The sequence below is a fragment of the Neophocaena asiaeorientalis genome, unplaced genomic scaffold (genome assembly GCF_003031525.2).
Source record: "Neophocaena asiaeorientalis asiaeorientalis breed wild unplaced genomic scaffold, Neophocaena_asiaeorientalis_V1.1 scaffold432, whole genome shotgun sequence".
Taxonomy (NCBI): Eukaryota; Metazoa; Chordata; class Mammalia; order Artiodactyla; family Phocoenidae; genus Neophocaena; species Neophocaena asiaeorientalis.
In genome coordinates, this window is record NW_020174549.1 from 549,177 (window position 1) to 565,793 (window position 16,617).

The following is a 16,617-nucleotide window of genomic DNA, read 5'->3' on the forward strand; positions in this document are numbered from 1 at the left end:
TACTCTCCTCTGGATGCCTTTCTTACCCATCTCATGCTCCCTAGGTTCTGACAGCCAACAGTGAGCCACCCACTCACAGATACCTTCCTTACCTTGTTTGGGCTCCGGTTTCCCTTACCAGGCAGACCTACCACATGGATGCGCTCCTTGCGTTGCTCAGGCTCTGATGCTCCATGCCAGGATGCCTTTGTATAGGGATGCCGTCCTGCCCCACTCTGAACCACCACAGCTCCTCTCTTCCTCCATATTTACGCCTATCATATGCCACCCAAAGGCTTTAGAACTCAGTTGTTCAGGGAGGAAAAAAGAAGAGGGGGACTTCAGTGATTTTTTTAAAGTGGCCTTTAATGTTACCCTTCACGCTGTCTTTTTTCCTATTGTCATTTAAAAATTAGGAAATAAAAGTTATATCCAAATTTTCTTCTTTTTTGGCCACGGTTTTGTTTTCATTTCTTCAAGTAAATTTAAGAACTTTCTTAAATATTGTGTCATTATGATAAGAAGGCAAGACTTTTGATTCTTGACTGATTACAATTTTAGGATGTATGCATCCAGAGAAAGTAGATATGTATATTTTTATTTAACTATATTACTTCATATTACTTTACATCAACTAATTTTAAGGATTATATAATGCTTCTGTGTAACCACAAGTTCTCATTTTGCATTGTTAAATAGAGAGCCCAAGCTGCACTGCAGGCTGTCAGTGCTGTCCAGTCAGGAAGTCTGGCCCTTCCTGGAGCTCCTGCTAATGAAGGCACAGTCCTACCTGGGCAGAGCCCTGTGCTCCGAATAATTATTGAAAACCTCTTTTATCCTGTTACCCTGGAAGTTCTTCATCAGGTAAGGAGGAACACTCTTATGAAAGCAGAGTCAAATATGACCTCTGTAACTTTGGATGTTTTATGTCTTTAGTTTTTCAGGTTGTTGATTTTGGTTAACGTATTTGTTTAAATAATAGTAAAAAAAAATCTTCAGCATCCTGTTTCATGCAAGAAATAGTATCAATTAGAGATAGTTTGGTTTTCTTGTTTGTTTGTTTGTTTGTTTTGCGGTACGCGGGCCTCTCACTGTTGTGGCCTCTCCCGTTGCGGAGCACAGGCTCTGGACGCGCAGGTCCAGCGGCCATGGCTCACGGGCCCAGCCGATCCGTGGCACGTGGGATCTTTCCGGACCGGGGCACGAACCCGTGTCCCCTGCATCGGCAGGTGAACTCTCAACCACTGCGCCACCAGGGAAGCCCAGAGATAGTTTTTTGAAAGCCTCCATTTTCTAACTTAAATACTTGATTTAAAAAGGTATGTAAGAATTCTATTTTTTTATACCTAAGCATGAAAATGAACAAAGCACAGACTCCTATAAAAAGAACCAGTAGTAGTTGTTCCTCAGAAAGTAACATCAATATAGAAAACAACTAATCTATTTCTACTGACTCCTCCCTACACTTGAGTATTTTTATTTTAAAAACTCTGAAAGGAAAATATGAGTAACTTAAATAAGGAAGTATCATGTTAAATACTGACTCATTCTCAACATTGCTTTCATAGACTACCCATTACTATGTCTGAACTGTCTTGATAAGAGGCAGTGTACCACATCATGGCCTACTGTGAAGATATAGAGTTTAAGAACTGGAAGATCGATCACCTACCTATTTACATAATTTTGTATTGAATAAAACTGCGGCTCAGATACTTGATGAGTTGAATATTGTAAAGAGTAATTTAAGAACCAGTTAGAATTCAAGTCCCCTAATGTCAACTCCAGTATTCCATTTCATTATACTTGACAACCTAAGTATAAAAATTATTTTAAAACACTAAAATATATTATATGCTTATTTTCATATTTATTTATTTATTTATGTCTGCGTTGGGTCTTCGTTGCTGCATGCGAGCTTTCTCTAGATACGGCGAGTGGGGGGCTACTCTTCGTTGTGGTGCGTGGGCTTCTCATTGTGGTGGCTTCTCTTGTTGCGGAGCATGGGCTCTAGGCACACGGGCTTCAGTAGTTGCGGCACACGGGCTTCAGTAGTTGTGGCATGCGGGCTTCAGTAGTTGTGGCTTGTGGGCTTTAGAGTGCAGGCTCAGTAGTTGTGGCACACGGGCTTAGTTGCTCGTTGCGGCTTGTGGGATATTCCTGGATCAGGGATCGAACCTGTGTCCCCTGCATTGGCAGGGGGATCCTTAACCACGGTGCCAGCAGGGAAGTCCCTATTTTCATATTTATATCTCATTATTATTATTATTATTAATTTATTTTTGCAGTATGCGGGCCTCTCACTGTTGTGGCCTCTCCCGTTGCAGAGCACAGGCTCCGGACGCGCAGGCTCAGTGGCCATGGCGTACAGGCCCAGCCGCTTCGGGGCATGTGGTATCTTCCCAGACCGGGACACGAACCCGTGTCCCCTGCATCAGCAGGCGGACTCTCAACCACTTCACCACCAGGGAAGCCCCCTCATATATTAAACAGCATGATCTCAGGCCAGTCTAGACTCATTTAACTGTTTTCCAAACTTTTGGATTTGTACTACTGAATGAAGAGTCATAGGGGTGTGTGTGTGCATGTGTATTTAAGAATTGAAATGTATCCTATCCTATTCTCACATTTTACAAATAAGGGTACTGGGGACCTTAGAAGTTGTTACTTTCCCCACAGTCATTGTACCAATTGGTGATGGAACTCAGATATATTTCCTAATATGGTTCATGTGCTATGCATGTAAATATCAAAATATACCATTTATTATGCCTACTTTATTCCCTGTAATAGTTTCCTGAGTACCATTTTCTAAATATGTGCATTTGTGAAGCATGTCCTATGGAGGGTTTTAGCAGTGGTATCCGTAGCCACCGTTGTTTCCTAAAAGTGTTCAGCAGTTACTTAAGTGATTGGTTTATTTGTTATGGTGGATTTTCTTTTCTACTGTTTATCCCGCAAAGTGGCATTGAACCCTCTGTGATCCATCAGCATTTTTTGTTTGCTTTTGCTACTGCGGCACTGCAGCTACTGCTGACTTCTACTGCTTTACAGAAGATGTTATTGCACCTGTGGCTCAACATTGCCATCAGTCAGCAGTGAATTTAGTCAAGGTTGTGTGGTCCTTTCTTGTCATTCCATTTGTCATTTCCCTCAGACCAGTAACAAACCTTGTTTCTTTCCCAAAAGATCATGGGTCCTTCAGGTGAAGAGAGGTAATTGAGAGTCTTCAATAGTAACCATTGGGATAGGACTCTCAGCCCTTTAGTTATGGCACTCTCCTGTTTAATCCTTCTTCACATTGCTGTTGGAAAACACCAGAACTTCTTAGCAAGGCACTTAAGTCCCCATGTGCAGACTTCTCCCCATCTCTTTAAGCTCACTTCCTAACTCTTCTGCTTATTTAGCACCCTAGCTTTTCTGGCCCTTTGACCCTCTCCCCCTCCCCCGCCTTATTTCTGTCCTTGTCCATTTCTGTCTTCTATTTCTTAGGCCTGGAACACTCTTTAGGGAAATAGCCACTTAGCTGAATCTACATCATTCCATTTGCAGCTCAAATTCACCTCCTCAGAGAGTCTTTCTCTAATTACGTTAATTTAGCCCTCTCCCCCTGACGCTCTATTCCATTAGCCAACTAAAATGTAGTATAGCATAATGATTAAGGATACAGTATCTGGAGCTGGTTTGAATCCTAGCTCTACCACTTACTACCTCTATAACCTTGGACAAGTAACTTACTCCCTCTATGTCTTTTTCTTGTTTATATAATGGGGATGAAGATGGTATCTATTTTATACCTTCATTGTGTGGATCACATGGGTTAATGCATTTAAAGCACTTAGAACAGTGCCTGTTACACAGTAAGTGCTCAAGAAATGTTAGCTGTACTTATCAGATGCTAGTAAATTACATTGTAAGAACCTGATCCTTGCTCTTGTGGTCTTGTGGGTAAGATGTAATTTCATAAGTAATAGCGTAAAATGTGATAAATATTGTGATTGGAAAATACATGGAAGTGTGGAGTTGGTTGCATGTGTTATAATTAATTAGTAAGTAGAGTTGACATTAGCTAAACTGCTCTCTAACATCTATGGAAGCTAGTGTTTTTCCTTTAGCTCATGGTGAGGGGATTAATAATGACTGAGATGGGAGTGGTGCTATTTCAAATGAGGTAGGTTAGGGGAAGTGTTTACAGTATGATGACATTTGAACAGAAGCTTGAAGGATGTGAGGGTGTAAGTTATGTGTATATATGGTAGAACAATGATCCAGTCAGAAAGAACAGCAAGTGCAAAGTCCCTAAAATGGAAGTGTGCTTAATGTGTTCAAATATCGGAAAAAAGACTATATCATTGGCGTGTAAAAAATAAGGAAGCCATAAATGATAGGCTCAGAGAAGGTGTTAAGACTAGATGATGAAAAACAAAAAAAGACTAGATGATGCAAAGCCTTTATAATCTTTACACTGAGTTAAATAGGAAGCCATGGAGGATTTTGAGTAGAGGAGGGAGATGATAGGTTTACTGTTCTTGTTGCTATGTTAAGAATAAACTGTAGGCATAAGTGGAGGCTCTTATCATAGTCCAGATGAGAGATGGTGGTGACCCAGGTGGGGACGTGAGCACTGCACATGGTGATTACGTATATATTTGGAGTGATTTGCTGATGGGTTTAGTAGTTGTGGGTTATGGAGAGAAAGAGAGTAATCAAGAATGCCTTCCAGATTGTGGATGTGAGCCTCTGGTAAAATAGAGCTATCTTATACTAAGATAGTAAAGACTGAGGGCAAAAAAGATTTAGGGCAGGGGTGGGAGGAAGGGGAGGAATCAGGAGAGTGTTTTGGACATGTTAAATTTGAGATACCTGTTAGACAGCCAAGTGGGAGATGTTGAAGAGACAGTTGGGAAATAAGTCTGGATTGGGCATAAGAATTCACGCTGGAGAATTGGTAATCATTTGCATATGAGTGATAATTAAGGCCATTGGATTGGATGGCATCACTTAGTATTTGTAGATAAAGAAGGCATTCATCAACTGTTCCATTACATAAACTCAACCCTGCATTCTAAAAAATTTCCTTGTGTACTGAAGGAGTAGGTGAAAACAGTATTTTTGTGGAATCCATTACTTCCAAGTACTGTTATATATGGGGTTACTTTATGAATGTCCAAAAGGTGAATCTCTTCAGGATGAAGGACTTACCTTTTTGAATTGCAAAATAAAGATAAATAGCTTGCAAAAACCAATTATTATGGTATCAAGTAAAAGAATCAACACTAGTAATACAAAATTCTAATTCTTAAATCTTGCTGTTTTGTTGGCTACAAAAACTATTATAAACAAATTGTGGCCAATGTGCTTGCTATTTTAAAAAGTTCTAATATAAATAATGCTTTTTACAAGTGAATACTGGTGAACAGTTTCTGGCAAGCCCTCTTTATAAACATCACCCTGAAGATTAATTTTATCAGAATTTGATCTTTAGTATTTTATTAGTCCCATTTTAAAGTCTGAAAAGATTAAAATGCACAAGAAATGTCAAGAGTTGAGTCTATGTGTTTCTTATGTTTATGACAGGAAAGTAAATATATTAGGAAATAGTCAAAGACCTTGTAATCTATAAAAATATATATTAAACTTTCCTAAACATTGATCATTTGAGACCTAATCTATTTAAAACTGAGTATTTTGCTAATTATAAAAAGTTGTTAAAAACTACACTTCAGGCATTCCTGAATTCCCCAATGTTGGTGCTCACTTACTTTATTCAAACGTATCAGATTGGGGGCTTCCCTGATGGCGCAGTCGTTAAGAATCCGCCTGCCAGTGCAAGGGACGTGGGTTTAGGCCCTGGGCCAGGAAGATCCCACAGGCTGCGGAGCAACTAAGCCCGTGCGCCACAACTACTGAGCCTGTGCTCTAGAGCCCGCGTGCCACAACTACTGAAGCCCACGTGCCTAGAGCCCATGCTCTGCAACAAGAGAAGCCACCACAATGAAAAGCCTGCGCACTGCAACAAAGAGTGGCCCCGGCTCACCGCAACTAGAGAAAGCCCGTGCACAGCAACGAAGACCCAATGCAGCCAAAAATAAATTTAAAAAAAAGTATCAGATTGATCTTTGCAGCTACTCTTTCAGTAAATACAATCCAGGGGACTCTAGAGAGCTATCCATGGTTAGCCAGTTGAGTTCATTCATATTCTCTTGGCACATTCAGATGAAAATTACACAGCCAAACACATCTGTCAGGGAGGATATGCTTCAGGTTGTTGTTCAAGTTAAATGAGGGAAAGGAATCGAACCATTAACAAAATCTGAAGGTTAAGTGGAAATTAACTAGGTTCTGTAGCATAATACAGTATAAAATCCCAAATTTTAGAGCAAATTATATGTTCTTGTTACTTCATTAACAAGATATTTTACATAAAAAATGTTTATCATTTTAAAAATTGCATATTGCCATAATTCTTCAGTCAGATCTCAGAGTATAATTTGTTATCAGTTAATAATAAGCATTTACGCTGTGCCTCTTATATGCCAGGAATTGTACTCAATGATAGAGAAATGATTCAGGCAAGGTATATACCTTCAAGGACCTTTCAGTCTAAAGGAGACATATATAAACAAATGTATAGACCAATGTAAATAAAACAGCTAGATAAATATTTGTATGAGGCCTAGAGGGGATATTAATATTTGGTACTAGAGAATGAACTCTATTGAGATTTGGGTGAGGCTAAGGATTTTCTGGTGGCATTATTCCCTGAGCTGAGTTTTGAAAAAGATAAATGAAAATTTACTAGGTATTAGGTAAAGAGTTACAGGAAAAGGGAAAAGCCACATGTATAGGCATGGAAGTCCGAAATCACTTAGTGTATCTGGAGAACTACTATAGACAGTTCCCTACTGTTGATGTGGTATAAAAAGTGTGAGGCCATGAGGTTGGAGAGGTACACCAGGGAGAAGTTGTGTATGTTATACCAAAGAGCTTGGATTTTACCATGTAGATAATGGGGAGATAGTGAGGAATTTTAAGCAGGGAAAAGTATAATCTGACTTGTACTTTAGAGCACTACCTGTGTCTGCAGTATGAAGGAGGGAGGTTAGGCAGTTATTATATCTCCTTTTATATATATACATACACATTTTTAACATTGTTACTACTTTATCAGGTGAAAAAAAAAGCAAACAAACCTCAGTTGATGCATTTACAATATATGGATTGATGTGTGTGCATGCATGTAACACCATAGTATCACCAAGGATGGAAATTAAGAAAACATAATACCTTTTCCCAAGAATGCTTGTACCTATATCTTAAAGAAAGATACAACATAAAATCTTTGACAGCTGAGAAGAAAGTAAATTTGGTATTCTTCTATAAACGTTAAGAATATTATCTAGGACGTGAGAGTGTACTGAGGAAATAACCTGTTACAAGGCCAAAGTTTTCATTAAAAGAACAAAACAAAAAATTTCCTAGTGTTTTTCAAAATACAGCTATAATGAGGGGTTAAGGTCTCAAAAGTTCTAAACCCTGAAATATGACCATAATGAAATTAACTACATTTTATTAAAAGTTTTAAATTTCAATAAAGAGCCTTCAGACTATCTAACTTTTAAAGAATGGCATTTTCTGGTGATCCCTTCCAAGACAAATTGGTTCCACAAATCTTGTTGATCTTCTTATCTCTTATAAGAAATGTTTAACTCTAAGCTAATAATATATTAAAGCATATCTTGCCAAAAATGAGTATTTGGACTTTAGGATAGTTATTTTATCTTGGAGGGTGGTAAAATACACATAAATTTTATCATTTTAACTTTTTAAAATTGTACAGCTCAGTGGCATTAGGTACATTTATATTTTTTTGCAACCATCACCAAATAACATGTATCTCTAGGAATGTTTTCATCTTCCCGTTGAAACTCCTGTACCTATTAAACAGTAACTCCCCACCCCATTCCTCCCTTCTCTCAGCCCGTGGCAACCACCATTCTTCCTCCTGTCTGTGAATTTGCCTACGCTAGGTTCCTCATATAAGTGGAATCACGCATCGTTTGTTGTTTTGAGACTGGCTTATTTCCCTTAACTCATTGTCTTCAGGGTTCATCCATGTTGTAGCATGTGTCAGAATTTCGTTTTTAAAGCTGAATAATATTCCATTGTACGGATATACCACATTTTGTTTATTCATTCATCTGTGGATGGATACTTGAGTTGCTTCCATCTTTTGGCTATTGCAAATAATGCTGCTATGAACATAGGTGTTCAGATTATCTCTTTGAGTCTCTGCTTTCAATTCTTTTGGGTATATGCCAAGAAATGGAGTTGTTGGATCATATGGTAATTTTATTCTTAATTTTTTTTGAAGAATCCCCATACAGTTTTCCATAGCCACTGCACCATTTTACATTTCCATCAACAGTGCACAAGGGTTCCACTTCCTCTACATCTTCCCCAACACTTAATCTTTTCTGTTTGTTTTGGATTTTTTAATAGTACCTGTCCTAATGGGGGCGTGAAGTGGTATTTTGTTGTAGTTTTTATTTGCATTTTGATGATTAGTGATGTTGAGCATCTTTTCTTTTTTTTTTTTTTTGGCCACACCACGCGGCTTGCAGGATCTTAGTTCCCTGACCTGACCAGAGGTCGAACCTGGGCCCTTGGCAGTCCTAACCACTGGACCACCAGGGAGTTCCCATTGAGCATCTTTTCAAGTGCTTGTTGCTATTGATTATCTTCTTTGGAGAACGGTCTATTCAAATCCTTTGCCTGTTTTTAAAATTGGGTTTTTGTTGTTGTTGAGTTGTAGGATTTTTTTTTTATATTTCTGTATATTAACCCCTTATCAGATACATGATTTGCAAATATTGGCTCCCATTTTGTGGGTTGTCTTTTCAAGTCAGTTGATAGTCTTTTGATGAACATAAGTGTCCATTTTGATGTAGTTGAATTTATCTATTTTTTCTTTTGTTGCCTGTGCTCTAGGATAGTTATTCTTTTTTTTTAAGATTTATTTATTATTTATTTTTGGCTGCATTGGGTCTTAGCTGCGGCATGTGGGATCTTTATTGAGGCATGCGGGATATTTCGTTGTGGCGTGTGGGATCTTTCGTTGTGGCGTGCGGGATCTTCGTTGCGGCACAAAGCCTTCTCTCTAGTTGTGGCATGTGGGTTTTCTCTTCTCTAGTTGTGGCGCACAGGCTCCAGTGTGTGTGGGCTCTGTGGTTGTGGTGCAGGGGTTCCAGAGCACATGGGCTCTGTAGTTCGTGACATGTGGGCTCTCTATTTGAGACACGCAAGCTCAGCAGTTGCGGCACGTGAGCTCAGTAGTTGTGGCGCACAGGCTTAGTTGCCCCACAGCATGTGGGATTTTAGTTCCCCAACCAGGGATCAAACCCACGTCCCCTGCATTGGAAGGCAGATTCTTTTTTTTTTAATACATTAATTTATTTTTTGGCTGTGTTGGGTCTTTGTTACTGCGCATGGGCGTTCTCTATTTGCGGCGAGCAGGGACTACTCTTTGTCGCAGTGCACCGGCTTCTCTTGTTGCAAAGCATGGGCTCTAGGTGCACAGGCTTCAGTAGTTGTGGCTCACGGGCTCAGTAGTTGTGGCTCGTGGGTTCTAGAGTGTAAGCTCAGTAGTTGTGGTGCACGGGCTTAGTTGCTCCTCAGCATGTGGGATCTTCCCAGACCAGGGCTCGAACCCATGTCCCCTGCATTGGCAGGCGGATTCTTTACCACTGGACCACCAGGGAAATCCCTAGGATAGTTATTCTTGATCATTCTTTCTGATAATTAAAAAGCAGGACCATTTGCCTATTAAGGAGACACATACATAGTATTTGATAACAGCAAATTCTTAGCAGCATAGGGAATACTTAGGTTTTTATCCTTAGAAGCAGAAGGGCAAGTTTCTGGCTTATTAAAATCCAGATTTAAAGTGGGATGTCAGAGGAAAGCAAAATGCATTGTAGTAACCCTGGCCCTGAACTTGTGGTGGGGAAGTATAGCAAGTGTTGTAGATTTAAAATGGGATGTCAGAGGGAAGCAAAATGCATTGTAGTAACCCTGGCCCTGAACTTGTGGTGGGGAAGTATAACAAGTGTTGTAAGAGCATTGGTAACCAGGTGTCTGTCAGGGAACTTTCCCCCAACTCTGTTTATTCCGCTTCTCTAAAGACTCTTTAGAGACGCCTTCCTTGAGCACCCTTGCACCTTCCCAACTTGCATTCCAGTTCACTCTCATCCCTTTCCCTTTTATTTTTAAAACAAAACACTTTTTTATGACCAGACATTGTTATTTATTGGCTTATTTGTTTATCATCTGTCTTTTCTTATGAGAGCAGAGACTCGTTTCTTTCTTTTTTTTCTTTCTTTGAGGATTTTCCAGGTTATTTTTTTCTGTTATTGATTTTTAGTTTAAATCTATAATTGTTTGAGAATATACACTGTATGATTTCTATTATTTTAAATTTGTTAAAGTGTGTTTTATGGCTCAGAATGTGCCTATCTTGGTCAATGTTTCATGCAAAATTTAGAATGTGTATTCTATTATTGGGTGCACTGTTCTATAAATGTCAGTTAGATCCAGTTGATTGATGATGCTATTCAGTTCAGCTATATCCTTCCTGATTTTCTGACTTCTGGATCTGTCAATTAGTGACAGAGCAGTGTTTTGTCTCCAGCTACAATAGTGTTTTTATAGTCCAGCAGCTTTTTTTCTCAAGTATTTTGATTCTTTTTCATTAAGCACATACATATTAAGGGTTGTTATGTCTTCTTGGATAAATGACCCCTATTATTATATACCCTCCCTCTTTATCCCTGATAATTTTTCTTCAAAAGTCAGCTTTGTCTAAAATTAATATAGCTGTACCAGCTTTTCTTAAAAATTAGTGTTAGCATGGTGTATCTTTCTCTCCCTTTAGCTTGAGTCTTTATATTTAAAGTGGGTTTCTGATGAATAACCTGGAGGTGGGTTTTGTTTGTGCTTTTTAAAAAGCCCACTCTAACAAGTATGTATTTTAATTGGCATATATAGAACATTCACATTTAAAGTGATTTTTTATATAGTTGGACTTATATCTACTAGGTTGGTAACTGTTTCCTACTTGTTTGTTGTTTCTTCCCCCTTCTCTTTCTGCCTTTTTCAGGTTTTTTTTCCCTGTTTCACATTTTGTTTTTTACTAGAATTCTTTAGAGCATTTTTAGTTCACAAAAATCTTGAGCAGAATATATATACCTCCTTACGGCCACAGACATACACAGTTTCCCCTATTATTAACATTAGTATGGTACTATTGTTTAAAATTGATGAGCCCATATTGAGACTCTTGTTACTGTTTTGTTCACTGCTGACTTTCTAGAGCTTAGAACAGTGCTCTATGAGTATTTGATGAATTAATAGAGCATTGAACATTCTGTTGTTCATTTTGTTGAATATTTTGTAGTTTTCCTGTCTATAAAAATTTCAAGTAGATGCTGATTCTCAGGCTGAAATAGTTGATCTGTATGACTCTTCCACTTCCAGGTATATGCTTTGTAACACCAACATCTCATAGCATTAATTAATTCCTGTTGTAACCTCCTGATTCAGTATTGTGCCATTTATGACATGCTATAAAATAGGTTAAATATTTAGTGCCTGTTATGTGTCAGGCACTGTTTTAAGCCATGCACGAGTGTTGAAACATGAACATCTTAGGCTTGATTGAAGTGATTTTGGTACCAATAGTTTTAAAAGAGGAAATTATTTTCATTTAAAACTGGGATTCAGGGGCTTCCCTGGTGGCGCAGTGGTTGAGAGTCCGCCCGCCGATGCAGGGGACACGGGTTCGTGCCCCGGTCCAGGAAGATCCCACATGCCGCAGAGCGGCTGGGCCCGTGAGCCATGGCCGCTGAGCCTGCGCATCCAGAGCCTGTGCTCCACAACGGGAGAGGCCACAACAGTGAGAGGCCCACGTACCGCAAGAAAACAAAACAAAAAACCTGGGATTAATGAATCAAATTGTATTTATAAAGATATGTTAGCAAGTTTTTTCCTTAAATTTAACCTAATGTGAACTTTTTTCCAGATATTTTCTAAATTTGGCACAGTCTTAAAGATTATCACCTTTACAAAGAATAATCAGTTTCAAGCCTTGCTTCAGTATGCTGACCCATTGAATGCACATTATGCCAAAATGGTAATTATGATCTTTTTTTCATTTTTCAGTTGTTAATCAGTCACTTCAGTGATACCAGAGAAAGCCATCATGTCTTCTCCTTTGCTGTAGTTTACCATGTGTTTTTTTTGAAAATTGTAATAAAATATACATACTGAAATTTACCATTTCTAAAAGTACTGTTCCATATGCTCTTCTTATAGTCTAAAAATTACTTCTTTCTTCATATGAAATGGTTTCAAATCACCTATCATTTCTCAGATTTCTGGGACTCATTTCTGTTTGTCCTATTTAAAGTCTAGAGTTGAGCACAGTACTTCTGATATAATCTGACTAATAAAGTAGGATTATCTTTACCCTAGTGCCTCATTTACTTATATTAAGTGAGCCAAAGCTTGATTGATTTCAATATTTTTGCAACCATATTCACTGTTGAATTTCATTGAGCTCTAAATTGCTAAAGACATTAAATCTTAGGAAATATGCTGCCTTCAATTCATGTTGTCTTCTTGTTAGTACATGAGTGCTTGACTTTTGACAGGATGTAAAACTTCACATTCAGTTTGGTTACGTTTGACCCATCTCCTATTGAGATCTATCCCTAACTCTAATTCTGTCTTGTATTGGTATCTGAATTATTTCTAATTTTTTTCCAAAGATAGGGACTAAGGTTTATAGTACTTTTGTGTATCACAAAGTGTCTAATTCTTGATTAGGAATAACATTTATATTTGCTGTACCCTCTACCCGCATATATTATTTTGTACCTTTATGATCGCATACTGGTCAATAACTATCATGATAAGTCAGGGGTTTTTGTATATTTGTATGGTTTTTTTTAATTGATATTTTTATGTTTTGGTTTCTGGTATCCATTTTTATAAATTGAAGTGTTTATGGAAGTCATAAGTAGCTATAAATATCCCTTTGGTAAGTCTTTATTATTTTCAAAGGAGGGATTGCTGATTTTTGGTCTTGTATCTGATCTGACTCAAAACTTCCCTCAAGTTTATTACTCAAAGAGAATAAACTTAACAAGAAAAACAGTAAGTGGTAGATAATATTTCACATATTGTGGTTCTGACAGGTACCATTTACAAAGGCTTTATTTCATCTTAACCTATATAAAGTACACTAAAATGAATTAAGATGAAATGTAAAATTTAAATATCTTTAAACATTTAAAAAACAATCATCATAATAATTAGTACAATGTACAATAATGTATAATAGTTTTCTAAGCTTATACGTAGGAGATCTCCTCTTCCGTTTCCTCTTATCATAGACAGGATAGGGATTATTATCCTTACTTTACAGATGAAAAAACTGAGAAATAGAGATATTCATTTTCTCTCTTAGGCTCACACAGTGACAGAGTTAAAAGTAAACCCAGGTCTTTGGCTTTTAGTTTAGTCCTCTTTGCTTTATGCCTGATTGCCACTCTGTCAAAGTAGAGGCTACTTGGTTTATTATTGTTATTATCTTGTAAAACATCATGCTTTCTTACATGCTTTATTTAGGCTCTGGATGGCCAGAATATCTATAATGCATGCTGCACTCTGCGTATTGACTTCTCCAAGCTTACCAGCCTTAATGTGAAATATAATAACGACAAAAGCAGAGACTTCACTCGCTTAGACCTTCCTACTGGTGATGGCCAGCCATCCCTTGAACCCCCTATGGCTTTCGGTGAGTAGTTCTCTTTTGGGTCACAGAACAAGCTTTCTGAAGTTAAAAGTTTCATTTATTAATCCATATATGTCAGGTGGTTTCTTCTTGGATTCTCTCAGGATTTCTAAAGAAAAGTGAGAATCATGGAACAAAAATGTGTTCATTAATTGAATCTTAATATTAGTAGATTCTATTAGTTGGCAAAAACAAGTGGATACCTGAAATTGAATTTATTTTCTAACATTAATATTACTTGTTCTTTGTAAACCATGCAACCATTTGCTTGAAGTTAATAGTCTTATATATTACCACTGGTTTAAATAAGTTGATTTATAGGGTTGGCCAAAAAGTTCCTTTGGTTTCTAAGTACAAATAAAAGACACATTTTTCATTTTCACCAAGAACTTTTTTTGTGGTACGCGGGCCTCTCACTGTTGTGGCCTCTCCTGTTGCGGAGCACAGGTTCCAGACGCGCAGGCTCAGCGGCTGTGGCTCACGGGCCCAGCCGCTCTGCGGCATGTGGGATCTTCCCAGACCGGGGCACGAACCCGTGTCCCCTGATGCAGGCGGACTGTCAACCACTGCGCCACCAGGGAAGCCCCACCAATAACTTTATTGAACAACATATTCACCCTTTTGTTCCACTACCTTCTGCCATTGTTCAGGCAACTTCATAATTCCATCTTCTCAAAACTTTTTATCTTTTTGAGCAAAGAACTGTTCCAGGTGCCTTTTACAGTCTGCCGGGAAATGGAAATTTTTTCCATTAAGAGAATTTTGTAAAGACTGAAAGAAATGAAAATCCAAAGGTGCAATGTCTGGTGAATACAGCAGGTGAATCAGAACTTCCCAACCAAGCTGTAACAGTTTTTGTCTGATCATCAAAGAAACATGTGGTCTTATGTTATCCTGATAGAAGATTATGCATTTTTTGTTGACTAATTCTGGACGCTTTTTTGTCGAGTGCTGCTTTCAGTTGGTCTAATTGGGAGCAGTACTTGTTGGAATTAATCGTTTGGTTTTCCAGAAGGAGCTAATTAAAATAGAGGACTCCCCCTCCCAATCCCACCATATACACAACATCCCTTTTTTGGATGAAGACTAGCCTTTGGTGTGGTTGGTGGTGGTTCATTTTGCTTGCCCCACAATCTCTTCCGTTTCACATTATCGTACAATATCCACTTTTCATCGTATGTCTTAATTTGTTTTGAAAACAAAACGTTTTCATTACGTTTAAGTGGAGAATCACATGCGGAAATACAGTCAAGAAGGTTTTTTTTCGCTTATGTGGAACCCTAACATCAAAGCAATGAACGTAACCAAGCTGGTGCAAATGATTTTCAGTGCTTGATTCAGATATTTTGAGTATGTCGGCTATCTCCAACATGGTATAACGTTGATTGTTCTCAATTAATGTCTCAATTGGATCGCTATCAACTCAACTGGTCTGCCCAACTGTGGAGCGTCGTCCAGCAAGAAATCTCCAGCACGAAACTTTGCAAACCACTTTTGACATGTTTTGATCAGTCACAACACCTTCTCCATACACTGCACAAATCTTTTTGTGTGTTTCAGTTGTGTTTTTACCTTTCTTGAAATAATAAAGTATAATATGCTGAAAATGTTGTTTTTTCTTCCATCTTCAGTATTAAAATGGCTACACAGAAATTCACCAATTTTGATAAGTTTTTTTTTAAATGCACACTGATCTGATAGCTGTCACAATACAGTCTAACAAAACTGTTTCAAATGAAGTTAAAGACAACTAAGTGCTACTAAAGGCGTCTTACAGAAAAAACCGAGTGAACCTTTTGGCCAGCCCAATATAACCAGCAAAATACTGGTGTGTTCTTGAGAGAAATACTTTTCCTTTTTTAAAGTAGTGATACTTTAAAACAAGGACCTAAATTAGTAGTATGTTTTTCCTTTATTCAAAGAAGAGGATTTACAATTTTTTGTTTTTGTTTTTTAAACATCAGAACTTTTCATCTTAACCCTAAGTTTGTGTGAAGTTGCATTTTTGCACTAATAAAAGTAGTCTTCTGTATTACTCATGCAAATGTTGCTTTGGAGAGCTTCCTTTTATTTAAAATTAGTTCTCAATAATTTAAACTTTTAAAATAAACCTTTATGTAAAGGGAAAAGTAGTGGAGAGCCTACTTGGATATATCATTAGATTAATATACTTTCTGGTTTTGCAACTCTTGAAGTGTGGTTTATTATTTAGTTAAAGTATTTTAATTTTATTACCCTTTGTGATTGATTTTTCTTTCCCAGATGACACCATAAAATACTAGTTGGGACTTCAAGTGATATTTAGTTTATCTTCATTTTATAGGTGAGAAAAAAGAATCCTTAGCCAAATTGTTGTCCAAAATTGTCTAGAAAACAGATGGTAAATTTAGTGTTAAAGCTTTTTGTTATTTATAACTGAAAATGTCAAGTACATTGTTCAGTTCATGTTCCTAAACTGTTAAAGTTTCTGTTTTAGTCTGACCAAATTTTTGTGTTTTATACAATTGGGCTTCCATATCTACAGGTTTGGAATCTGTGGATTCAACCAACTGCAGATCAAAAATATTTGAGGGAAAAAAATTCCATAATGTTCCAAAAAGCAAAACTTGAATTTACCTTGTACCAGCAACTATTCTACATAGCATTACAGTGTATTTATACCTATTTACGTAGCATTTACAACATCCTAGGTATTATAAGCAATCTAGAGATGATTCACAGTATGCAGGAGTATGTGCAGAGATTATATGCAAATACCATACAATTTTATATAAGGGACTTGA

General features: G+C 37.7%; 1 protein-coding gene across 6 annotated transcripts in view; it reads left to right on the forward strand.

Moving 5' to 3' along the window:
• PTBP3 (polypyrimidine tract binding protein 3) overlaps positions 1 to 16,617 on the forward strand; it is a 102,657-nt gene that overhangs the window by 59,305 nt on the left and 26,735 nt on the right. For all 6 annotated transcript variants that reach the window (XM_024757252.1, XM_024757253.1, XM_024757254.1 and 3 more), the window contains 3 exons: positions 679 to 843; positions 12,059 to 12,169; positions 13,669 to 13,837. In XM_024757252.1, the coding sequence (XP_024613020.1) occupies positions 679 to 843; positions 12,059 to 12,169; positions 13,669 to 13,837 (445 nt within the window). The remainder of the gene's footprint in view (positions 1 to 678; positions 844 to 12,058; positions 12,170 to 13,668; positions 13,838 to 16,617) is intronic.